The sequence below is a fragment of the Oncorhynchus masou genome, chromosome 1, assembly GCF_036934945.1.
Source record: "Oncorhynchus masou masou isolate Uvic2021 chromosome 1, UVic_Omas_1.1, whole genome shotgun sequence".
NCBI classification, from domain to species: Eukaryota; Metazoa; Chordata; class Actinopteri; order Salmoniformes; family Salmonidae; genus Oncorhynchus; species Oncorhynchus masou.
In genome coordinates, this window is record NC_088212.1 from 41677796 (window position 1) to 41702951 (window position 25156).

General features: G+C 42.9%; 1 protein-coding gene across 1 annotated transcript; it reads right to left on the minus strand.

The window, feature by feature from the left end:
• Window positions 1-1218: 1218 nt before the first annotated feature.
• Window positions 1219-25156, minus strand: aebp1b (AE binding protein 1b). The gene is made up of 23 exons (XM_064972123.1): window positions 24242-25156; window positions 18061-18321; window positions 17867-17914; window positions 17491-17649; window positions 15663-15746; window positions 14221-14298; window positions 13242-13298; window positions 10303-10380; window positions 10059-10168; window positions 9478-9617; window positions 9049-9133; window positions 8748-8892; window positions 8552-8643; window positions 8178-8301; window positions 7808-8004; window positions 6337-6513; window positions 5634-5818; window positions 5004-5522; window positions 4567-4697; window positions 4201-4340; window positions 3198-3297; window positions 2771-2937; window positions 1219-2681 (listed from the first exon to the last, which is right to left on the minus strand). The coding sequence occupies exons 1-23, from the start codon at window positions 24480-24482 to the stop codon at window positions 2304-2306; spliced, it is 3696 nt and encodes a 1231-aa protein (XP_064828195.1). The 5' UTR covers window positions 24483-25156; the 3' UTR covers window positions 1219-2303.

Consider the following 25156-nt stretch of genomic DNA (forward strand, 5'->3'; position numbering starts at 1 on the left):
CCGTAAAGCGTTCATCCATGTATATGAGTATGTCTAGCTACATTTTCAGATATTATACGTTTCTAATTTACTCAGTCATTTTCATTGCAAGTTAAAGCGTACTGTTAGCTAGCTAGCGAACGTTAGCTTGCTGGCTCGCTAGCTAATGGTATGTGTCTGATCTGTGTAGTAATATTATTTAAATCAGAAATTCATTTGGATTGCTAGTTATAGCCTAATGTTAGCTAGCTAATGTTGACTCTAGTTGTTAGCTTTAGCCACCTGCAGATTCATACTATCCCTATGACAATGTTTGTATTGGTAGTAGTATGAGTTGGGATTATGCCGGTTTGTTGTTTAGCTAACTAGCTAGTCTAACAAAAGTCTCCACTTCGCCAGATGATTACATGACCCATCAAGTTAGCATGTCGTATCTGGGGGTGATTACGGCCATCTAATGTATTTGATGAACATGTGTACATCTCTAGACAATAGTGACCCATCCACATCTGCTAGATGTGGCTTGGGGGTGGTTATAGAATTTTCTTCACATGACCCATCAATTTAGACAAATGTGTCGGAGAAGCTTCATCTAATAATTATACCATTTTTTACCTGGACACTTTCTGGTTTTGCTATTGTTACTATGCTAGTTACCATTTCACTGAGCAGTTTACTTACACCTTCTGTGTCCTGTGCATGTGAGAAATAAACTTAGATGTTATTTGATATAGTGTGTGTTTACCAGAGACGGTAATGTGAAGAACAACATTACCTGCACCAAAGTCATGTTAGGATATAGGCCAAGGACGAGAAAGTGTATTTTTACCTGGAGATTTTCCTTATTGCAGGCTACTACTTTTACCACTTTTAGTCTTAATCTTTGGTTGTTTACTAAACAACTCAATCTGTTTAGCACATGGCCTCACATGTGAATCCTTAGTCCCACCCACAGAAATGGGTGGGGCTAAGGCTTAAGAGATGCTGAATGGGTGTAGACAGAGCTCTCCAGTAAGTATACCAAAACATTCAAGGACTAACTTTATCAACTTTCAAAGCAGAATTACTTTCCCATTATTCCTCAACTGCAGTGTATGATATACCATTTTCTAGTTCTGAGTCTCTACTTTTATCCAATGTAAAAAAAAACAGAAATTCAAATTCTGCTACATAAGACCAAATTGAGGGGATCGGTCACATTTTTGCTCAGTGTGGACATGAAGAACAAAACACAAATGCTGTATGTAAACAAGCCTTTATTAATTGAAAAAATGTCTTTCCTCTACCTCAGCTAAATTATGAGGAACATTTAAGGAAATCTCTTTTGATTTCTCTCTTACTATTCAACAAACATTTTGTCAAGTCACTGTATGTCGATATTATGACTTTGCTGTCAATGTGTGAAAATAATGTAAATTAATCCACAATTTATAAGAAAAATAGAAACTTTGATTCTTTGTTTTGACTCTTCAAGGGTGGGAGGTGATAGTAATACACAACCACCAGATCTACATGATCTCTGAAGTACATTCTCCAGGAAAGCTTTGCAACAACTTTTCAAATTGAATTGGTATAAAATGTATTTTCCAGATATTAGTGGTTCTATTTTTCTACTCAAAACTGACATTTTTGTGTGTGTTAACGTTGTATCAAAATACCTACTCGAGCAGTTATACAGACCACTGGCATTAGCTTGTGTGCCTGACTGTTTTTGCATTCAACACTGCATTGTTCCTTTGATCAGTTTTTGCAGATATACCTAAACACTTCTTATGGCTCCTTTGTTGATCTGAAAGAATGGATGGCTGGGGGGCTTCCAGAGTTATTGGAGTTTCAAGAACCTGTCAGTTCTTTAAAGGGATACTTTGGGATTTATCTACTTCCCCAGAGTCAGATGAACTCGTGAATACCATTTTTATGTATCTGTGTGCAGTTTGAAGAAAGTTCTTAACTAGCGCTAGCGCAATTGCTAACTAGCTTTAGCGCAATGACTGGAAGTCTATGGGTATCTGCTAGCATCTTTCTAGTCATTGTGTTAATGCTAGTTAGCATTGGCTTGCGAAACTAACTCGAACTTCCTTCATACTTGACATAGAGACATAAAAATGGTATCTACGAGTTCCTCTGACTCTGGGGAAGTGGATAAAGGGCATCATTGCCAAATATCCCTTTAAGGGGTCACTTAGTTGTCTACTCTAAGAATTGAGTTAACAGCCTGGGCTCAGGACTATGACATTGTTCCTGTTCAAATACCTTAGAATGCATAGGAAGTGGGGAGGAAGGATGTATTGTAAATGTATTTGAACAAGGCCTTGGTGTTTAGTTTAGTAATCGTCGATCTTGTACTCGTATTTGTAATCCAAGATGGAGTCCGTGAAACTTTCCGGTGCCGACGTTTGCCCCTCTCCTATGAACCACGAGTCGTACCAAGCAGTGGTGGGCTCCGCCTCTATTGTCGTGGGAACCGGCGTGGTCGTCGGGGGCAACGTTGTTGTCGATCTCATCAGTCTCTGTTGCCGTAGACGACGACGGGCGTCGAGCTCTATCTTTTGCTTTTGCTTGCGACGCAACACAGGATTTATGGCGGTGGCCCATTCGGGATGGCCCACATGCCTGTTGCCATTGGAGACCATGTTCTGTCTTGTTCCGCCGTTGCCGTGGCTGAGCAGGCGTATGGGCTTGTTGCCGTGCAGGGCCATGATCTGTGGATGAATAGATGGCATTTATATAGTGCTTCAATGGCTCTAAAGTGGCTAATAGGCAATATAATTGCAGGTGTAGCAGTACCCACTTGTTTGATGCGGTCCCAGTTGGACTTGGCCAGGTTAAAGCTGCAGGTAGTTGCCCCTGCCTCGTAGCCCACCACACACAGCTTGGTCAGGGGGGCGAAGCCTTCTGCCCGCACCGTCACACGGTACTCACCTGGGTTCAACAAGCGCCAGTAGTCCCCTGTTACAGCTGTGGAGGGAGCAGAGAGGAGAGGGATTAGACTGCACACTCACTAAAGATGGCACTTGCAGGCTCCTGGACGTCCACTGCATGTACGTTTGTTCAGGGGGAAGGGACAACAGGTTGTTACCAATATCTACCCCAGCAGAAATTTTAGGAATATACCAATATAACAGTGCATAGCTACATTCATGTGTTCACAGCAGTCAGATTGCCAAGGGCAGTAGGCTATGGTACATGGTTAACACAAAGCCAGACACTGTACCCACCTGTAGAGACATCATGGTTGACCCCCTCTACAGAAACTGTAGCATTAGCGATGGGGTTCCCCTCATTGTCTTTTACCACACCCCTGATCCCACGCTGCACCTGGGTGGGGTGAAAACCAGGGTTCAAAAGGTCAGTCACTCTACAGAAGTGGTATACAAACTTTTTCAGTGGGGACCCCATTTTTCCCACAATTTCTTGCGATTCCAGAGATGGTTGTCCTTCTGGAAGGTTCTCCCATCTCCACAGAGGAACTCTGGAGCTCTGTCAGAGTGACCATTGGGGTCTTGGTCACCTCCCTGATCAAGGCTCTTCTCCCCCGATGGCTTAGTTTGGCTAGGCGGCCAGCTCTAGGAAGAGTGTTGGTGGTTCCAAACTTCTTCGGACCTTCAATGCGGCAGACATTTTTTGGTTACCCTTCCCCAGATCTGTGCCTCGACGCAATCCTGTCTCAGAGCTCTACGAACAATTCCTTCGACCTCATGGCTTGTTTTTTTTCTCTGACACACACAGTCAACTGTGGGACCTTATATAAACAGGTGTGTGCCTTTCCAAATCATGTCCAATTTACCACAAGTGGACTCCACTCAAGTAGAAACATCTCAAGGATGATCAATGAAGACAGGGTGCACCTAAGCTCAATTTCGAGTCTCATAGAAAAATAGAAAAGAGTCTGAATACTTGTGTAAGTAAGGTAATTTTTTATATACATTTGCAAAAAAACTATTTTCACTTTGTTATTATGGGGTATTGTGTGTAGATTGAGGAAACATTTTTATTAATTCCATTTTAGAATAAGGCTATAACATAACAAAATGTGGAAAAATTCAAGGGGTCTGAATACTTTCCGAATGCACTGTATATATACATAATATTACATTTTGTAAACCCCAAGTGTGGATACCACTGCTCTACGGCCACACTCCGGGACTGTGTGTGTGTTTGGTATACTCTCAAAATGTGTTAATAGTTTCTCTGTGTGTGCATACGTGTGTCTCTGTGTACCTGCTCCATGAAGGTGAGCATGGCCTCTCTGTTCTTCTCCCACTCAATGACCAGCTCACTCTGATGGGGGAACTTATCACAGCCAAGGAACACTGACAGCTCCAGACAGTTAGTGTGCAGGTAGCTGAAGTCATTCATACCTGAGGATGGAGGGAGAGGGGGGAAGATAGGTGAGAACCCCCAATGCAAATGATGAACCACCAGAGAGCGCCATTATCCCCAAAACTGGGTCCTTTACTCTGATCAATGTTACATTACAGGTTTCAACCTTTTTGAACTACTGTATGTAATGTCGACTATCATAAAAAATGGCTTAATGAACAGCAGAAAACAATGGAATAAAAAAGGGATGTTGTTGGTCCTTACTTCCGGTGACGGGCTGCCACTTGGCGCGATTGACGATTCCAACTCCTCCAGTGATGTCATTGCCGTGACAGGAGCCATGGGAAGTGTATGTCATCGACAGGTGAGTAGAGGCATAAGAGATGGCCAACCACCTATAACACACAAACACACACACACAGTCAGATAGGTAATCTGATCCTAGATCTGTGGTTAACTTGGGCTCCCGAGCGGCACGGAGATCTAAGGCACTACATCTCAGTGCTAGAGGTGTCACTGCAGACACTCTGGTTTGAATCCAGGCTGTATCACAACCGGCTGTGATTTGGAGTCCCATAGGGCGGCGCACAATTGACCCAGCGTTGTCCGGGTTTGGCTGGTGTAGGCCGTCATTGTAAATAAGAATTAGTTCTTAACTGACTTGCCTAGTTAAATAAAAACATTTACTTCATGCTACACACCTGAAAAAGGAGGCGTCTGCAGTGGCCCTGGGTTCATCCTCAGGCTCTGCGTACCCCCCTCTCCCTCTGTCATCCTCCCCTCTCCCTCTGTCATCCTCCTCTTCCCTGTGGCCATAGCCATGTCCCCTCCACTCCTCCTCCGGCTGCTGGTATCCTCTGTTATACTGATCTTCTTCTCGCTGCTGGTATCCTCTGTTATACTGATCTTCTTCTCGCTGCTGGTATCCTCTGTTATACTGATCTTCTTCTCGCTGCTGGTATCCTCTGTTATACTGATCTTCCTCTCGCTGCTGGTATCCCCTGTTCCACTGGTCTTCTTCTGGCTGCTGGTATCCCCTGTTCCACTGGTCTTCTTCTGGCTGCTGGTATCCCCTGTTCCACTGGTCCTCTTCTGGCTCCTGGTATCCCCTGTTCCACTGGTCTTCTTCTGGCTGCTGGTATCCCCTGTTTCTATCGTCTTCCTCCGGCTCCTCACGGTCGTAGTCCCTCCCCCACGCCGTCACGTCAAACTCCTCGTACCTAGAAGAATGATTTAAATGGAGTTTTTGTTTATTTGGTTTCATATCATTATTACTCTTGCCAAAAATAACTAGAGTGCAGGAAAAGAAAGAGAGAAGAAGCGCCCCGTACTGTCTCTTCTTGCGACTCTGTGCCCTCTCTTTCTTGCCCTCTCTGGTGCTGGTGCCGGCGGTCTTGGTTAGGTGGTGATTGTCGTATGGGTACGCCACGAACCTCTCTCCCCCCTGGAAGTTGGCCCCCAGTACGAATGGGTGGCTCTCCATCCACAAGATGATGGCTCGAGTCTCCACAGCAATCTGCAGGACATGAAGAACAAACAGCAGCCGTCTTTTTAAAATGTAACTAGGCAAGTCAGTTAAGAACAAATTCTTATTTACAATGATGGCATACCCCGGTCAAACCCTAACCCGGAGGATGTTGGGCCAATTGTGTGCTGCCCTATAGGACTCCCAATCATGGCTGGATGTGATACAGCCTGGAATCGAACCAGGGTCTGTAGTGACTCCTCTAGCACTGAGATGCAGTGACTTTGACCGCTGTGCCCCTCGGGTCCCCTTGTTAAGTTGATAAACAGAGATATGGACTTGCTTGTACGGTCTCTGCTCTTCACACCATCTACATTTCCTTCCCTCCTGTCTTCATCCCCTCTCTTTCTCCCTTACCATCCTCTCCCTCCCTCCACCTCCTTCCTCCACACACCCTGTCTTCATCCTCTCTTTCTCCCTTACCTTCCCCTCCCTCCCCCCTCTCTTTCTCCCTTACCATCCCCTCCCTCCCTCCCCTCTCCCTCCCTCCACCTCCTTCCTCCACACACCCTGTCATCCCCCTCTTGATCTGCAGGGATCTTGACATGGTGATTGGGGATCAGTTTGGGCACCATGCCCTTGTCCTCGGCCTCCCACAAAACACTGTTCAGGTCTGGGAAGTTCTGGAAGATGTCATGGCCGTCCTCCGTCCAGTGGCCTGTTGTCCAACCACTCAGCTCGGAACCCTATGGTGTCAATGGGACAGGATGTTATGGAGATATGGGCTGCATTTTTACTGCAGTAATATCAATGTGTTAAAACCAAACGTCTTAGGATTTGCTTGAATGTTTCTAGTCTTGACTTGAGATATGTTTTCTTCTCTTGAGGAAAATAAAGTTGGGTGCTAGACTGTTCCTGCATACAACAATACTTTCCTACAGGACAACAAGTTGGCTAAATCAGAAACTGTCTGGCACCCCTTTTCCTTAATAGAAGAAAACAGATTTGCACCCTGGAAGTGTAAAGTATAAATACAGGCTGTATTTCCATGTCAGGGTCGTTCTTGAATTCCGGTGGCATTTTGGAAAATAATTACTTGATTTTTCATTGAAATGTAGTTGGGTACATCTTCCCATTCTAAATCAACTAATATGGTAGCTTAATGACTTAAAATATGTTTTTACCATTATGTTAATATTATGCCACCAGTGGAGTAGTAACACCAATGAGGATTTTGTGAAATGGAGGCCACAAATGCTCAAATCTAAGGTTAATCCTTTAAAAATAATTTACTGACGTGATTCATTATTTCATTTATTTAAATTGCTGACACAAAATGATAAATTAAATTCTCAAATGTATGACATACTGAAAGGTCGTGATAAGATGAGGAGAAAAGACGGGAGAAAATGCTCAAGGTCTTTGTATATCTTTGTAATCAGCGATTTTCAAAGTGGTAACACCAACGACATAAAACTGAGGGACACACATTATACTAGTAAAACAATAGGTGTTTTTATAGATCTCCAGCAAGTTTATTCAACTCTGACCCTACGAGGTCCAGAGCCTGCTGGGTTTCTGTTCTACCTGATAATTAATTGCACCCACCTGGTGTCTCAGGTCTAAATCAGTCCCTGATTAGAGGGGAACAATGAAACAATACAGTAGAACTGGCTTCAAGGTCCAGAGTTGAGTTTGGGAGATCAAAAGTATATTAAATACTTTTGTTTACTGTCTAGCATTCAAAATAATAGATACAGTATCTCTAAACACCAAAACATGTCACTACACCCCTACACATCACCAGTGGGACAAGCCAATTTGCTATCCCCCAGTAGTTTCAACAATGCATACAAATAGTTGTTTTGCAGTTTAAAGGACTTACATATGTTTTTATTATTAAATAACAATGAAATAAAATTATAATGTATTATTTTTAATGTTTTGGTCATTTTTAATTGTTTTTACATGGTGCCAAAGTCAAGGGACAACATTTACCATCGCAATCCAAGAATGAACTGTATGATATCCAGTACTGACCACTGTCAGGGCCTTCTCCTGCCCATCAGGGTTGAGTGAGGGCACCAGGTGGATACGTATTCCCTCCACCAGGCGGCGCACTCTGGGGTTGCCATCATTGTACTCCTTACACAGGTACTGCAACAGAAGAAGAACCATCTCCCGTCCCGTCGCCTCGTTTCCATGGAGACCGGCCGTGTAGCGGAACTCCGGCTCACCTAAGGAGAAAAACACAGATTGTCATTGTCTTTCCATGCATGAGAGGACACGAGTACAGAGCTTTCTATGAAGGTTAGCCTGGAATAACAAACGGGTGCAGTTAGCCTGGAATAACTCATGGATGCATGTTCTGAAAACTGTGGATGCAGACACAATATTTGTTTCATCCCACCTATCTCGTGTTCTGTGGGGTTGCCTGATATCACCATGGCCAGGATGTCCAGTCCGTTGGAGCTGCGACCCAGGCTGTACATACTGGTGATGTTGGGACACTCCTCAGACACGGACTTCATCATCTATCAGAAGAGACACACAGGGGAAAGCAGTATTTACCAACTCTGGTCCGGGACACCTTCAGTGAGTCTGTGCAAGTCTTTGTTCAAGCCCAACAAATCTTATTAAATGAATCCCCAAAGTGTCACTACAGAGTTGAAGTCAGTTGTCACAATCTGTCAGACAAAACATTAGACCTGATTCAAGTTCAAACAGCTGGTACTGACGACCTTAAGGTTTGAAGTCCCCTGAAATGGGAGTGTTCCGTCTCACCGTGACCATGTCTGAGTAGTTGTGATGTCTGAAGTCCAGGTACTGGACGGGAGTCACCTCATTCTGCAGCCTCTGGTAGGCACTGGTGGGGTCTGAGGAAATAAAAATGCACAGTGTGAACGTTTGCATGTGTTTTATGTTTTACTATCCTTGTGGGGACCAGAGGTCTAGTAGGGTGGGTGCGTGTGTCACTCACCAGGCAGTGGGCAGCCTAGTACCTCCAGCCTCATACAGCAACTACCATTCCAGCTCTGAGGGATAACTCTGATGTAGCGTGCTAGTATGGGCTCAGCTAACTGATTCAGCACAGGGGTATCCTTATCTGAGTTACCAAAAAACAACTAGAGACAGAGAGAGGGGGGAGGAGGGGGGTAAAAAGAGAGGGAGAGACAAATATATTTGACATGGTGAACTTTTGTGCCCCATTAAAAAAAAAAAGCACGAGAGTGAACCCTGGGACCAAAGTACATTTGAAGCAGCGAGGCTGACAGACTCACCCAGTCAGAGTAACCGTCATGGATGGTACTCCATTCTCTGCTGTCATTACTGAATTGCACGTAGTACGATGTCACAAAGTCACTCCTGAAACAGAAAGATGCACACACATTTTTGTCACCATTTTGTCTTTGATATTTCTGAAATTCACTGTGTGTGTGTGTGTTTGTGTGTGTGTGTGTGTGTGTGTGTATGGTTTCACTATCCTTGTGGGGACCAGAAGTCCTCACAAGGAGTGTAAAACAAGGAAAAAGTCTATTTTAGTGTTAGGATTAAGGTTAGGGATTAGGTTTAGGGTGATCTGTTAGGGTTAGATTCAGTTTCAGGGTTAAGATTAAGGGTTAGGTTTAGGGTTAGAATAGGAATGGGAACTCATGTTTTGGTCCCCACAAGGATAGTAAAATAAACGTGTGTGTGCTTGTGTGTCTTACTCGTTGCGTGAGTCTCGTCCCTGTGTTATGATCCCAGTAAACTCTGTTGCTCTGCGAGCGTCCATCTCAAACCAGTGAATATTGTCCTCTGGGTTAGGACACCACGCCCCACCATGCATGTCCTCCTCATCATCCGAAGCCTGGAAACCATGGAAACCATACAGTGTTGGAGATGAGGGTAAGGGGGCTTACCGTCGGGTTCGAATTAGTGTGAGGAGTGTACCTGCATTTTGAGTCATGCTCTGTGTTGGCTGGAGCAGTACTGAGACTTAGGGTTAGTCAATGTGTTAGGGTTAGTGTATAAGGGTTATGGGTTAGTGTGAGAGGGTTCGACTTAGCATGTGAGAGTTAGTAAGTGAAGGTTAAGGTTAGTGTGTGAGGGTTAGTGTGTGAAGGTTAAGGTTAGTGTGTGTGTGAAGGTTTAAGGTCAGTGTGTGAGGGTTAGTGTGTTAAGGTTAGTGGGTGAGGGTTAGGGTCCGTGTGTGAGGGTCAGTGTGTGAAGGTTAGCGGGTGAGGGTTAGGGTCCGTGTGTGAGGGTCAGTGTGTGAAGGTTAGTGTTAGTGTGTAAGGGTTAGGGTTACCTGTATGTTGAGTCGTGCCCTGGCTTGGCTGTAGCGGTAGTGAGACATGGAGGAGGCCAGCAGCTGGTCTGATTCTATCCTATGAGACTCCATACCCAGGGGAGGACACTCTGCCACCAGGGGAAAACATCTCAGTCACATACACGTCACAAAAACTTCAAACCACAATGGACAACCTCTGAAGCTCTTGCTAAAACTTTTGCTAACCGAGTATTGTATCATTGGATGGTAGCAAGTTACTTACTTTTGGGCTCCTTGAATACGTGTGTTCTCTTCTTGGCTTTGGCCCTCTCTTCCTCCTCCCTCCTCTGCTGAGCTCTCTCTGTCAAACAGGACCATAGTCAATCACTAACTACAATTCCAGTAATGTATTCTCTCTCTCTCTCTCTGTGTGTGTGTGTGTGTGTGTGTGTGTGTGTGTGTGTGTGTGTGTGTGTGTGTGTGTGTGTGTGTGTGTGTGTGTGTGTGTGTGTGTGTGTGTGTGTGTGTGTGTGTGTGTGTATTTATCGACAACTGCAGTAATGCCTCAGAGGATCCACATTGCAGATAGGCAGGAAACCAGATGTATTATGTTTCTCCAAATTCAGGAATGTGCTGATTAAATTCAGATTGTTCTTTTTTTCTTCAGTAAATCTAAGACAGGCCGCACACTGTTGTATCCAAACTTTCATAACCACCAGTCACATTTTATGGGTAACCCTGCTTAAAGTGTCCATCTCTAACTGGATGTGAAAGCTGTCACATTTTGTATTAAATGTGATTTTGTTCTGCATACACGTGCAATCACGGATAGTGGTGGACAGAGTATCCCCGCCCCCCATTCTACAAGGTGTTGAAAGCGTTCCACAGGGATGCTGGCCCATGTTGACTCCAATGCTTCCCACAGTTGTGTCAAGTTGGCTGGATGTCCTTTGGGTGGCAGACCATTCTTGATACACACGGGAAACTGTTGTGCGTGAAAAACCCAGCAGCGTTGCAGTTCTTGACACAAACCGGTGCGCCAGGCAACCTACTACCATACCCCATTCAAAGGCACTTAAATATTTTGTCTTGCCCATTCACCCTCTGAATGGCACACATACTCAATCCATGTCTCAAGGCTTAGAAATCCTTCTTTAACCTGTGTCTCCCATTCATCTACACTGATTAAATTGGATTAAACAAGTGACATCAATAAGGGATCATAGCTTTCACCTGGATTCACCTGGTCAGTCTGTCATGGAAAGAGCAGGTGTCCTTAATATTTGTACACTCAGTGTAATCTCCCATAGACAAAAGTCCCTGGTTCCCTTCTGATTATACATTTCGCTGGTTCTACTCTCCCCGCTGTGCAGGAGGTACAATACAGAATGGAACATGTGGCAACAGCTGTTGGTTCTTATCCCGAGTGTTTCGATCTTCATTCCAAGCTCATGATTTCAACATCTCTCCCCTCCATTACTGTTTGACTCGCTACTCCTCTGTTTTTATCCCTTATGTTGCTTCTCTCTTTCCCTCATCTTTCCTTCTAGCATGTTCTGTAACCTCTCTCTGCTGTCCCGTCTCTTCCTTTCTTTCTGCTCCAGCTCAAAGCTTCTTCCATGCACCAATACAGGTTAAAGACATTTACATTTGAGTCATTTAGCAGCCTCTGTTATCCAGAGGGACTTACAGAAGCAATTAGGGTTAAGTGCCTTGCTCAATGGCACAGAAACAGATTTTTCACCTAATTGACTCAGGGATTCGAACCAGCGACCTTTCCTTCCCTACCTTCCCTCACAACACATCTCTATGGTTCAGATTTGTCCTGCTCTAGATAGAATTCACTTTTGTCCCTCGTCTTAGCAAGTGGAGCCATACTGAAGCTTCAAAGCTACATGTTTGCAATGCCCAGGTAGAGACTGATATCTGTGTTTTTTTCCTCATTTGCTTTAAGTGGAAACATGAACCATTAGGGACTGATATTCCTCCACTACATTATGAATCAGTGAGTGACATGGTCATATGTTCATCTGCTTGACTGGGAGCTTTGACAGTGCAAAGTATGACATTGCAGTGTTACTAAGTTTTACTTGCAATGACTCTGATATGTGGTTGCTTTACCTACCTTAGTTTAATGGACACAAAAAATGCTGGGTTGGTTGGCTGACCCATCTGATGAGTTGCAGACATTGGGCCACTTTGTTTTTTAAAAATCAACAACATTTTTTTCTTTTTTTTAACTTTGTGACCTTCCATTATAGAATTTTGCTTTGATGTGGATTGAGGCCTATACTGTACATTCATATCAGTTGTGTTCCTCCGTTGTATTCACCTTTCCTATTTCTAATGTGGGATTGTGTTTCTGTGCCCAATTGGAAACTAAAAAACTATGGAAATGGATTGTGATGATTCCCATGAATGACTACTGCACAATGTGCTTGTTTTATTATTTTTTTAATCAGGGATCAAATTTGATTTGATATATATTAAATTGTTTGGTGAAATATGCATAAAAGGAGAGTAATTGCCCATAATTCTGCACTTTAGTATACTTTTGTACTTCCAATTTTGATCATCATGATTTAGTGACTGCAAAGAAAATGTTTTGATCTACTGGGATTTTTAAAAGAAAGACTAACTTTCTGTTTTGTCTGTTTGGACAGAAGTGTGGTTGCGTTGATCTTTTTGCAGGACAGTTGTGTTCCTTTTGATGAATGTATTTGCAATTTCGATGATATAATATAGTTTTGATGAATGTATTTATGTTTTGAGAAGGCAACTACATTTTGACAACGCATTTTCTGTTCTGCAAAAGGGAATTCTGTGTCGTGGACTTTGTTATGAAAATCAACAACGTGATTCCAAGAATTGCTCGTCAACCCAGAATGAAAGTTAATTTTTTTTAAACGACTGATCGTTAAATTAATGTTTGGGTAATCCCAACAACCCAACATGTTGGGTTAGTCACGTAACCCAATCGGTTGACTGGGTCAAAATAACCCAGTGTGTCCAATATTTACCCATATTTACCAAAAACCCCAAATTGGGTTGTTTTTAACCCAGCATTTTTTTGTGAGTGCGTTGACTGTAAGTTGCTCTGGATAAGAGTGTCTGCTAAATGACCAACATGCACATGTTACTGTATATGTGAAGTATCTACAACTGAAGATAGATAGATCACTGTCATTCAGATCATAATGGAAAATAGGCTGTGCACAATACCTCTATCCTCTCTCTCCTTTTCTTTCCTTTGGATCTCTCTCTCCTCCTGGTTTTTCGCTGTGGTAAACAAAGGAGGGAAAAACAATCGTGGCTTAATTTGAGGTTACTTTCCCCCACCTCCCCATTACATGTACCAGTATACTGTGTATGTGGGTTGTTTTCAGTGGAGTGAAACATTTAGAACGTTGCAGATAGAATAAAAGATAACGTCATGATTTCCTATTGTACCTGACAGACAATCAATCATAATATACACAAACATTCTGTAACGTTTCCCCCTCCTGAACAGGCCCAGGTGTTTCTTAAGGTTTGCCACAATATCCAAATGATAAACATGACAAAGTATTTGAAGGGGGTAATAATCTTGATCTGACTGTTGTTTGTTCCAGTTACTTGGTATTTTCTTATTTGGGAGTTTGGAACATCAGCTGCCAAAGTCTTGCTTAACCCAAACTTGGACAACAGACCATATAATTGAAACAGTATACACTTCTTTTTTTCATTCTTGTGGGGAATGAGAAGTGTTAGCCCATTACTTTTGACTCTGTGGTAAAGGCCCAGTTCTTTATTGTGTCTATCTAATCTTTATTTCACCACAGGGTCCCATTGAAATGAAAAACATATTTCTATTGAAGATTTGGCCAAGGGTTTATTTTACAGTGCAGAGTGCGTGTGTGTGTGTGTGTATTTTTTTGGTTTTACCTCACAAGGATAGTAAATCAAGGAAAATACAGACAAGTGGAGACATTTCGCAATGCTATTTTAGGCTTAGGGGTTATGTTTAGGGTTGCAATTATGGTTAAGGTTAGAATTAGGTTTAAGGGTTAGGTTTAGGGGTTAGGGTTAGGTTTAGGTTCATGGGTTAGGGTTCGGTTAAGGTTTAGGTTTAGGGGTTAGGGAAAATAGGATTTTGAATGGGAATCAATTGTTTGGTCCCCACAAGGACAGTGTGTGTGTGTGTGCCCGTGTGTGTACGTACTCTGTCCACCACTATGCCCGTAGTCATACTCCTCGTACCATGGGCTTTCATAGGTGGGTGGTGGTGTAACAAGCTCCTCTGTATTGGAAGGAGAAAACACAAACCCATCATTACAATATCCTAGATTGAGTAGCACACTGTTTCTGCATTGATTCAACAGTACATAACCACCATGGCAAAGCCACAACAACCTGGCTCAAGCAGAAACAGAATTGCAGCCTGTCTAGTAGTACTAATCTATTTTTACTAAACAACATCACAGAGAGTGTCTCTTTGGTTTCATGTGTGCCTTCCAAAGCTCTCTGAAGCTGAAATGCAGTATGTAGTTTCAAAACATTAATACAGTAATCCTCACTACAGTGATGGTGGAACAGAGCCTTTATTTCTGCAGCGACAACAGACACTCTGTTTGGACCCACATAAAGCTAGCATAACACGCTGCCTGTTATTTGCCTAGTTAAATGTTTCATTTAAGTTTACAAGGAATATCACAGAGCAGCCATCTTGTGAAAGGCTTCTCGCTCAAAAACAAAACCATGAAAAGCCTTTGGCTGTTTAGAACTACACTCTCACCCACTCACTCTCCTCTAAAAAGCAGGGTGATGATCTAGCCTCCTACTCTGTCATTCCCTGGACTAAGAGCTTTATTCAATCTGATCCGCTTTAGCCGACATCAGCGTGGTGGTTGTTTTGGTGGTGTTGGAGGTGGAACTGCATTAGAGCTATCAAATCCACAAGCGTCTCCAGGCATTATACCTAAAGCAGACGTTGGCATTGGCTGCACAGAGTTGCATTAACCTCTACGGAATCGGTGTCCCTAAAACGGGACGGTTGTTGCTAAGATTCACTAATGTTACTAGAATAACATTGTAAGTAACAGACAACTTTCCAGGACATAGACATGTCTTATATGGGTAGAAAGCTTAAATTCTGTATAATCTAACTCCTGTGTCCAATTTACAGTAGATATTACAGTGAAAAAATACCATGCTATTGTTTGAGGAGAGTGCACAACAACAAAACACTTTTATCACAGCAACTGGTTTGATACATTCAACTCTGAAGGTAAATATTGTACTTACATTCAGTAATCTTGCTCTGATTTGTCATCCTGATGGTCCCAGAGATAAAATGTAGCAACGTTTTGTTTGATAAATCGATTTTTATATTCAAATGTAGGAACTGGGTTCTACAGTTTGAACCCCTGCTGTCTACCCCTGCTGTACACCTCAGACACTGCCAAAACATCAACTGATCTGATTGAATCTAGGTCTAAGCGTATGGTTTACAGGATCGACTTCCACACTATAAACCCTAAAACAGGGGTTGTCTTTCATTCTTAGAAATGAGGAATAGCAGCATACACTGTGGCCCTCTAAACGGTGACTGACTGCCTGATTGACCGACTGACTGACTGATTGATTAATTGAGATGTAAGTCACCTGTAACAGCATAGCTCCAGTCATCTTTCTCTGTGGGGACGACCTCTGTACCATCAGGGAAAGGAAGATTCTCGGGCACCTCGTCTGTTATTGGAGAACGGAGAAAACGAGAAAGTGAGAATGGAGATCTCAGAGAAGAAAGAGAGCAGAAAAGAGAAAAGAGAGAGCAAGATCGAAGAGGCACATGAGAGTAAGGAAGGAGGCAGATGGAGAAGTAAGAGTAGAGAAATAAGAGAAAGGAGAGGTTGAGAATGGAGAGAGATGGTGGAGTGAGAACAGAGAGAAATGGAGAGGTGCAGGAGAGAGAGATACTGTAGGAGTGAAAATCTGGAGGAATGGTAGAGTGAAACAGTAGTGGAGGTATGGACACAGCAAAAGTAATGAAAACCTGTTGCAGCTATCACACAAAGTTCAGATGAGCTGAGCTTTGCAATGAATGTCACTGACAAACCTTCACATGAGATGAGATTTCCATCATATAAGGTGGAAAACCTGACTCATTGGTTAAAGAGTCCAGTTGGCAAATATCATAAAGGGTTCGATTTAGAGTGGATCTAGATGAGAAATCGAGAGATAAAAAGTTATTGATTTTTAACCCCATCCCATCCGAAACCTTAAACCTTACCTTAACCATTCAGAGTTCCTGCCAAACTTTGAGAATTTAGAGTTAATGCCCGAACTTAACCTTTAACACTTCGAAATTCAACATTTGGAACAACTTAGCAATTTAACATTTGAGAAAAATCTGGCTGGTAGGTTATATACCTTTAGTACACGTTTAAACTAATAGCTAGTGTTTGAAAAAATACTTTGATAATAATTTTGAAGTAGTTAGTAAAGTTATTTGAAATTGTTATTTTTTTGTCATTGATGCCTTTTTTGTCATTCATTTATTCCATCCATAGACTGTATATATACACAGTATACTAAACATTAGGAACACCTTCCTAATATTGAGTTGCGCATGGACGTCGGGGGATGGACTCTATAAGGTGTCTAAAGCGTTCCACAGGGATGCTGGCCCGAATTGACTCCAATGCTTCAAGTTGGCTGGATGTCCTTTGGGTTGTGGACCATTCTTGATACACACGGGAAACAGCTGAGCGTGAAAAACCCAGAAGCATTGCCGTTCTTGACACAAACCGGTGTGCCTGGCACGTATTACCATATGCCATTCAAAGGCACTTAAATCTTTTGTCTTGCCCATTCACCCTCTGAATGGCATACATACACAATCCATGTCTCAAGTGTCTCAAGGCTTAAAAATCATTCTTTAACCTGAATCCTCCCCTTTATCTACACTGATTGAAGTGGATTTAACAAGTGACGTCAATAGGGATCATAGTTTCACCTGGATTCACCTGGTCATGTCATGGAAAGAGCAGGTGTTCTTAATGTTTTGTGCACTCAGTGTAACAGCTCAGTGCTGCCCCTTCTCATTGAATATCTCAAGTATTCCAGGCTGCCATTAGAAACTAAATTATACTTATATTTCAATACAATTCAATATTATCCTTATTTATACCACAACATTGTTGAGTACTCGTTTCTGATTGGTTAGAAAGGCATTCTGTGTGTGATTTTAAAATAATCGATTATAGGACATACATCTGATGTAATAGCAGCACGAATATTGACCATGAAGATTGCTATTTTCCAATTGCCTATAATGGAGGACCTTGCTTTCTGGCAATAACAGCCCGTAGTACCCCGGTCGACCTTGAACTTCATGGCTTCAATGAAAGAGGGAGTCGTTCTCCCCTGACTCATTCATTAATTCGGTCAATTGAGTCATTCATTTTAGGACACAGAGAGGGATGAAACATACATCTGGAGTCCCAGTAGTCCTCGTCTCCCTTGTCCACCTTTCCATCCACCACAGGAGTGGGGGGCGTGGCTGTTGGGTTCTCTCCCTTCCAATAGTCATCTTCTGGGTCGACCACTGGGCCTCCGGGCTCCTCCTCATCTGGCCTCCAGTAGTCATCCTCTATCAGAGGGACACATGGACAGTAGAGGTAACTTTATTAGTGTGTAGATTTGTTTTTTTTAAGCAAGATATAAAACAAAATCCACATGGTTTTTCAAGGTACAAATAAGATCATAAACAAAGTTGCTATACTATAACGTTTTGAGTGGTGTTAGAACACAGGCACCGGCTTCAGAGAAATTATATAAAAGTTTGTCATCTGTACACATGATCTCACCGTTGTCTGTGTAGGGGTAGTCTGGGTATGGGTCAGGTACTGAGGGAGCTTCAGATGGGACAGAGATCAAAGTATTACAAACAACTTTGTTACTCACACAATGCAAAACCATTAAAAAATCTCATCAACCAATTCTAGTCTGTTTTTATAGAAAACGTTGATTACAGTAGTAGAGTGGTGTGTTACTGCATTACCTGCTTCTGTGTACACCTCTGTGGTAGTTGTAGGTGGTGGTGTGGTAGTTGTGGGTGGTAGTGTGGTAGTTGTAGGTGGTGGAGTTGTTGTAGGTGCTTCTGTCCGTGGCTCCTTTCCTTTGCCCTTCTTTGGCTTTTTGTCTGCTTTAGGCTTCTTGGTGGCCTTGGGCACTTTGGGCTCCTTGTTCTTCTTGTCTTTCTTGTCTTTCTTGCCCTTCTTTTTATTCCCTTTGCCCTCCTCTTCGGCTCTCCTGACCCTGGCTTGGAGATGGACAACGGGGGGAAGGAAAGTTAATAAACTTGGTCATTTTGACATGTTAATCCCTGAGGGTCCAATGTCAGGTTTAACAGTATATAACAATCCTCTAACAGTCGGATAAGCCAGGATATGACAAGATGGCATTCAATCAAAGGCTATACATCAACACCAACTCTCTGCTACTGAAGTAGACTGATGAGAGATGGAGAGACAGATAAACAAATATAAATAGAGTGATAGAGGGGGCAGAGAGAGAGATGGTGACAGAGGAAAAACAGTGGGAAACAGACAGACAGAACGACCGAAATCCCGGACCAGACAGGTGTGGGGAAATCTGCCAGACAGAATCACCCTAGCAGGGGGCACAGCTGAGCTAACGTCGGACAGACAGGCTGGGTGTTCTGTTCAACAGGGTCCTCTACTCACAGACACAGACACACACTTTTGCCACATTTCAGGCTTCAAACATAAAGATATAAAACTGTATTTTTTGTGAAGAATCAACAACAAGTGGGACACAATCATGAAGTGGAACGACATTTATTGGATATTTCAAACTTTTTTAACAAATCAAAAACTGAAAAATTGGGCGTGCAAAATTATTCAGCCCCTTTACTTTCAGTGCAGCAAACTCTCTCCAGAAGTTCAGTGAGGATCTCTGAATGATCCAATGTTGACCTAAATGACTAATGATGATAAATACAATCCACCTGTGTGTAATCAAGTCTCCGTATAAATGCACCTGCACTGTTATAGTCTCAGAGGTCCGTTAAAAGCGCAGAGAGCATCATGAAGAACAAGGAACACAACTTACAGGTCCGAGATACTGTTGTGAAGAAGTTTAAAGCCGGATTTGGATACAAAAAGATTTCCCAAGCTTTAAACATCCCAAGGAGCACTGTGCAAGCGATAATATTGAAATGGAAGGAGTATCAGACCACTGCAAATCTACCAAGACCTGGTCGTCCCTCTAAACTTTCAGCTCATACAAGGAGAAGACTGATCAGAGATGCAGCCAAGAGGTCCATGATCACTCTGGATGAACTGCAGAGATCTACAGCTGAGGTGGGAGACTCTGTCCATAGGACAACAATCAGTCGTATATTGCACAAATCTGGCCTTTATGGAAGAGTGGCAAGAAGAAAGCCATTTCTTAAAGATATCCATAAAAAGTGTTGTTTAAAGTTTGCCACAAGCCGCTTGGGAGACACACCAAACATGTGGAAGAAGGTGCTCTGGTCAGATGAAACCAAAATTGAACTTTTTGGCAACAATGCAAAACGTTATGTTTGGCGTAAAAGCAACACAGCTCATCACTCTGAACACACCATCCCCACTGTCAAACATGGTGGTGGCAGCATCATGGTTTGGGCCTGCTTTTCTTCAGCAGGGACAGGGAAGATGGTTAAAATTGATGGGAAGATGGATGGAGCCAAATACAGGACCATTCTGGAAGAATGATGGAGTCTGCAAAAGACCTGAGACTGGGACGGAGATTTGTCTTCCAACAAGACAATGATCCAAAACATAAAGCAAAATCTACAATAGAATGGTTCAAAAATAAACATATCCAGGTATTAGAATTGCCAAGTCAAAGTCCAGACCTGAATCCAATCGAGAATCTGTGGAAAGAACTGAAAACTGCTGTTCACAAATGCTCTCCATCCAACCTCACTGAGCTCGAGCTGTTTTGCAAGGAGGAATGGGGAAGAATTTCAGTCTCTCGATGTGCAAAACTGATAGAGACTTACAGCTGTAATCGCAGCAAAAGGTGGCGCGACAAAGTATTAACTTAAGGGCTGAATAATGAATGCTGGGAATGCTGACTATGACCCCAAAAACCGTCAAACATGGAGGTGGAAACATGATGCTTTGTGGGTGTTTTTCTGCTAAGGGGACAGGACAACTTCACTGCATCAAAGGGACGATGGACGGGGCCATGTACTGTCAAATCTTGGGTGAGAACCTCCTTCCCTCAGCCAGGGCATTGAAAATGGGTCGTGGATGGGTTTTCCAGCATGACAATGACCCAAAACACACGGCCAAGGCAACAAAGGAGTGGCTCAAGAAGAAGCACATTAAGGTCCTGGAGTGGCCTAGCCAGTCTCCAGACCTTAATCCCTTAGAAAATCTGTGGAGGGAGCTGAAGGTTTGAGTTGCCAACCATCAGCCTTGAAACCTTAATGACTTTGGAGAAGATCTGCAAAGAGGAGTGGGACAAAATCCCTCCCGAGATGTGTGCAAACCTGATGGCCAAACGCAGAGGGGTCAAATACTTATTTCCCTCATTAAAATGCAAATCAACTTATAATATTTTTGACATGCGTTTTTCTGGATTTTTTGTTGTTGTTATTCTGTCTCTCACTTTCCAAATAAACCTACCATTAAAATTATAGACTGATCATTTCTTTGTCAGTGGGCAAACGTACAACATCAGCAGGGGATAAAATACTTTTTTCCCTCACTGTACATATTCATAGTATGCTGCATGCTAGGTATAGGATGTGGTTGTAATTGTGCTCTTGTACTGCCTAAATCGCCACGGAGGGCATTGTATTGTATTGTATTGCATTGTTTTGTTTTGTTTTGGGAAACAATAAGTTGTGTAATTACATAAGTCATTGGAGTGTATTCATTGGTATTTCCCTCTCTCTATTCGTGGCTATTTGAATACCTGTGCCAGTGACCTACAGTTGAAGTCGGAAGTTTACATACACTTAGGTTGGAGTCATTAAAACTCATTTTTCAACCACTCCACAAACTATAGTTTTGGCAAGTTGGTTAGGACATCTACTTTGTGCATGACACAAGTCATGTTCACTTATAATTCACTGTATCACAATTCCAGTGTGTCAGAAGTTTACATACACTAAGTTGACTGTGCCTTTAAACAGATTGGAAAATTCCAGAAAATTATGTCATGGCTTTAGAAGATTCTGATAGGCAATTTGACATCATTTGAGTCAATTGGAGGTGTCCCTGTAGGTGTATTTCAAGCCCTAACTTCAAACTCAGGGCCTATTTGCTTGACATCATGGGAAAATCAAAAGCAATCACTCAGAATTTTCTTTTAGACCTGCACAAGTCTGGTTCATCCTTGGGAGCAATTTCCAAATGCCTGAAGGTACCACGTTCATCTGTACAAACAATAATACGCAAGTATAAACACCATGGGACCACGTAGCCGTCATACCGCTCAGGAAGGAGGCGCGTTCTGTCTCCTAGAATGGAACGTACTTTGGTGCGAAAAGTGCAAATCAATCCCAGAACAACAGAAAAGGACCTTGAGACGATGCTGAATGGAACAGGTACAAAATTATCTATATCCACAGTAAAATGAGTCCAAAATCAACATAACCTGAAAGGCCGCTCAGCAAGAAGAAGCCACTGCTCCAAAACCGCCATAAAAAAAAGCCAGACTACGGTTTGCAACTGCACATGGGGACAAAGATCGTACTTTTTGGAGAAATGTCCTCTCGTCTGATGAAACAAAAATAGAATTGTTTGGCCATAATGACTATCGTTATGTTTGGAGGAAAAAGGGGGAGGCTTGCAAGCCGAAGAACACCATCCCAACCGTGAAGCACAGGGATGGCAGCATCATGTTGTGGGGGTGCTTGCTGCAGGAGGGACTGGTGCACTTCACAAAATAGATGGCATCATGGAAGGAATATTATGTGGATATATTGAAGCAACATCTCAATACACCAGGCAGGAAGTTAAAGCTTGGTCGGCAGGGTAGCCTAGTGGTTAGAGCGTTGGACTAGTAACCGGAAGGTTGTGAGTTCAAACCCCCGAGCCGACAAGGTACAAATCTGTCGTTCTGCCCCTGAACAGGCAGTTAACCCACTGTTCCCAGGCCGTCATTGAAAATAAGAATGTGTTCTTAACTGACTTGCCTGGTTAAATAAAGGTAAAAAATTAACTTGTAAGTCGCTCTGGATAAGAGCGTCTGCTAAATGACTTAAATGTAAATGTAAATGTCGCAAATGGGTCTTCCAAATGGACAATGACCCCAAGCATACTTCCAAAGTTGTGGCAAAATGGCTTAAGGACAACAAAGTCAAAGTATTGGAGTGGCCATCACAAAGCCCTGACCTCAATCCCATTGAAAATTTGTGAGCACAACTGAAAAAGCGTGTGCGAGCAAGGAGATCTACAAACCTGACTCAGTTACACCAGCTCTCAGGAGGAATGGGCCAAAATTCACCCAACTTATTGTGGGAAGCTTGTGGAAGGCAACCCGAAATGTTTTACCTAACTAAGTTATACAATTTAAAGGCAATGCTACCCAATACTAATTGAGCATATGTAAACTTCTGACTCACTGGGAATGCGATGAAAGAAAGAAAAGCTGAAATAAATCATTCTCTCTACTATTATTCTGACATTTCACATTCTTAAAATCCAGTGGTGATCCTACTTGAGACAGGGAATTTTTACTAGGATTAAATGTCAGGAATTGTTACATGTATTTGGCTAAGGTGTACTGTATGTAAACGTCCGACTTCAACTGTACCTGTGGAACAGAGGCTCTGTATTCATGTTATATTCATGTGTATTCAATATTCATCTCCGTTCGTAACCCAGCCAAACTGTAATGGCACACTGTCAGAGCATCATCAACATTGTCCTGTCCCTGTCCTTAAGAAATCTGATTCTGTGTAGTTGGTGTTTCTAATATCTTTTCAATTGTCCAAGCCATAAATATGTAGCCTATAACAGTAGTAGTAAGTTTTACATAGTGCACTACAAGCTATGTAACAATGTGTACCCACAAAATAGTTACAGTACCTACTAGCTAATGTAATATCCATGTAAATACAAGGTTTTGGTGCAATTTAATTGGGAAATGGGACTGATTAAATCCAACAGATGTGTGTGCTGAAGTTTACTCGATGTTAGGCTGTGAATCTCAGAAACAAAATGTGTTTTATAACTAACACTGCATCATCAGCCCATCTCAGAGGATGAATCCTTCCATTTTGGAGCTGGGATCTGTGGTACAGAACAGTACAGTAGAAAATCAAATTAGCTGTACAAATCTGTCTCCAAGATGCTCAGCTCAGAGCCCAGCCAGGACTGTTACTGCAGCAGACTGAATCTTCCCCAGTCCCAGGTCTACTCTGCTTTGGGCCAAGAGACAGTCCAGGTGTGTGTGTGTGTGTGTGTGTGTGTGTGTGTGTGTGTGTGTGTGTGTGTGTGTGTGTGTGTGTGTGTGTGTGTGTGTGTGTGTGTGGAGACACTGTTGGACTTGTCATAGTGACTGAAAGGTGTGTGTGGGTAATTCAGGAAACTGCTGGCTTCTTTCAAGACCAACACTCTCCTCCACCTGCCTTGTGCCCTGTCCCCTGTCCCCTGTGCCTGCCTGATGATGTCATATAACGTTCTCCAATCCTCATCCTGGAAGGAGGCATCTGTTCCAGCCCAACAACCAGATGCTGTTGATGATTCTACTATTAAGGTTTTGATCATTAGCTGATATGATGATAAGATGTGCTATTGCTGGGCTGGAACAAAGGCCTGTACACCAGCTGAATTGAGTCCGATCTAGTAGGTAAAACCATCCATGTTTCTAGCCACAACTCAGATGGGATCCAATTCTCCACTTAGTAAAATATATAGCATTATAATATGAATGTTCTTACTTGGCAAAAACTGGTTGAATCAAATTTTCCATGTCATTTCAACCCCCAAATTCAATGTGATAACTTTGAATCTCAACGTGGTAAACTGATCGGATTTGCAAAAAGTCTTCAACGTCAGAATTTTGTATTTTTTTTTCATTAAACTTTTAACCTCAATGACAGGGTGACATTTTTGGCTGAGTTGAATTCATCCTAGTTGACAACTCAACCAAATGTAAATACAAACTAGACATTGAACTGACGTCTATGCCCAGTGGGTTGGCTTTGTTCTTACCTGGTATGGCATCCTCCTCTGTGGCTCTCTTTTCCTTGCTAGTTTGGCTTTGTGTCTCTGTGAGTTCCTCTTCTTTAGCTGGTTCATTCTGGGACTCCTCTCCATATAGGGCCTCCATCCCTCTCTCCTCTACAGCCTGGCCTAAAGAGACAATACCTCCTGCACTCTCCCCTGCTCTGGGCAGTAGCACACAGCATATGGCCAGCAGAACCAACCACACCACTGCAGTATGACCTCCCATCCTCCTTATTCTACCTGCCTCAGGATTCTACCTCAATATTCCACTGAAAAGTTCCAGCTCAGTGTTCCGATTAAGTATTCCAGCTCTGTATTCTAGTTCAGATTTCCCAAAAGCTTGCCAAAAGTTCCAGCTCAGAATGCTACTCAGAAATTCTACCGAAGTGTTCTATATCTGAATTCTACCCCAGAATTCTACCTCTTAGTTTTCTAGTGTTCCATGTCTTCTCTACGTTGAGGAAGATTCTGGAGCTCCAAGCCACAGCCAGACACAGACTCACTCAGAGCATGAGGCAGGGCTGGACACAGAGAGAAGAAAATAGTGAGGGAGGGAGGAAGAGCGAGGCAGAGCAGTCCAATTGTCCTGCAATTTAACTAAACGAGATCCACAGCTCTCCTGGATCGACAGCTGAAAAAGTTATGGCTGAGAGAGATATAATCCCCTTCACCTGGCTGACGAGTTTCAACAGGTGCAGAGATCAAAAGGAGATCTCAGCATAGATTGAGCAGAGCAGCTCACTGGAGAAGCCAGGAGAGGGAATGAAGAATCCAGGTTGGCTCTATAGAGGCTGTAACTCCTGGTTGAAGAGGTGAAGAGAGTTTAGTCCAGCAGCAGAGCACTTCTTCCAATTCTTCCGCCTGCTTTCCCCTCTGCAGACTGCCACAAACAGGCAGGAA

Bases quoted from the DNA above. Each gene is read 5' to 3' on its own strand.
- aebp1b (XM_064972123.1), bottom strand. From the start codon at position 24,482: ATGGGAGGTCATACTGCAGTGGTGTGGTTGGTTCTGCTGGCCATATGC. The intron at 18,322-24,241 runs GTAAGAACAAAG...TCCATCTCCAAG, and splicing joins AGAGGAGGATGCCATACCAG to CCAGGGTCAGGAGAGCCGAA. The intron at 8,644-8,747 runs GTGAGTGACACA...TTATTTCCTCAG, and splicing joins ACTAGGCTGCCCACTGCCTG to ACCCCACCAGTGCCTACCAG.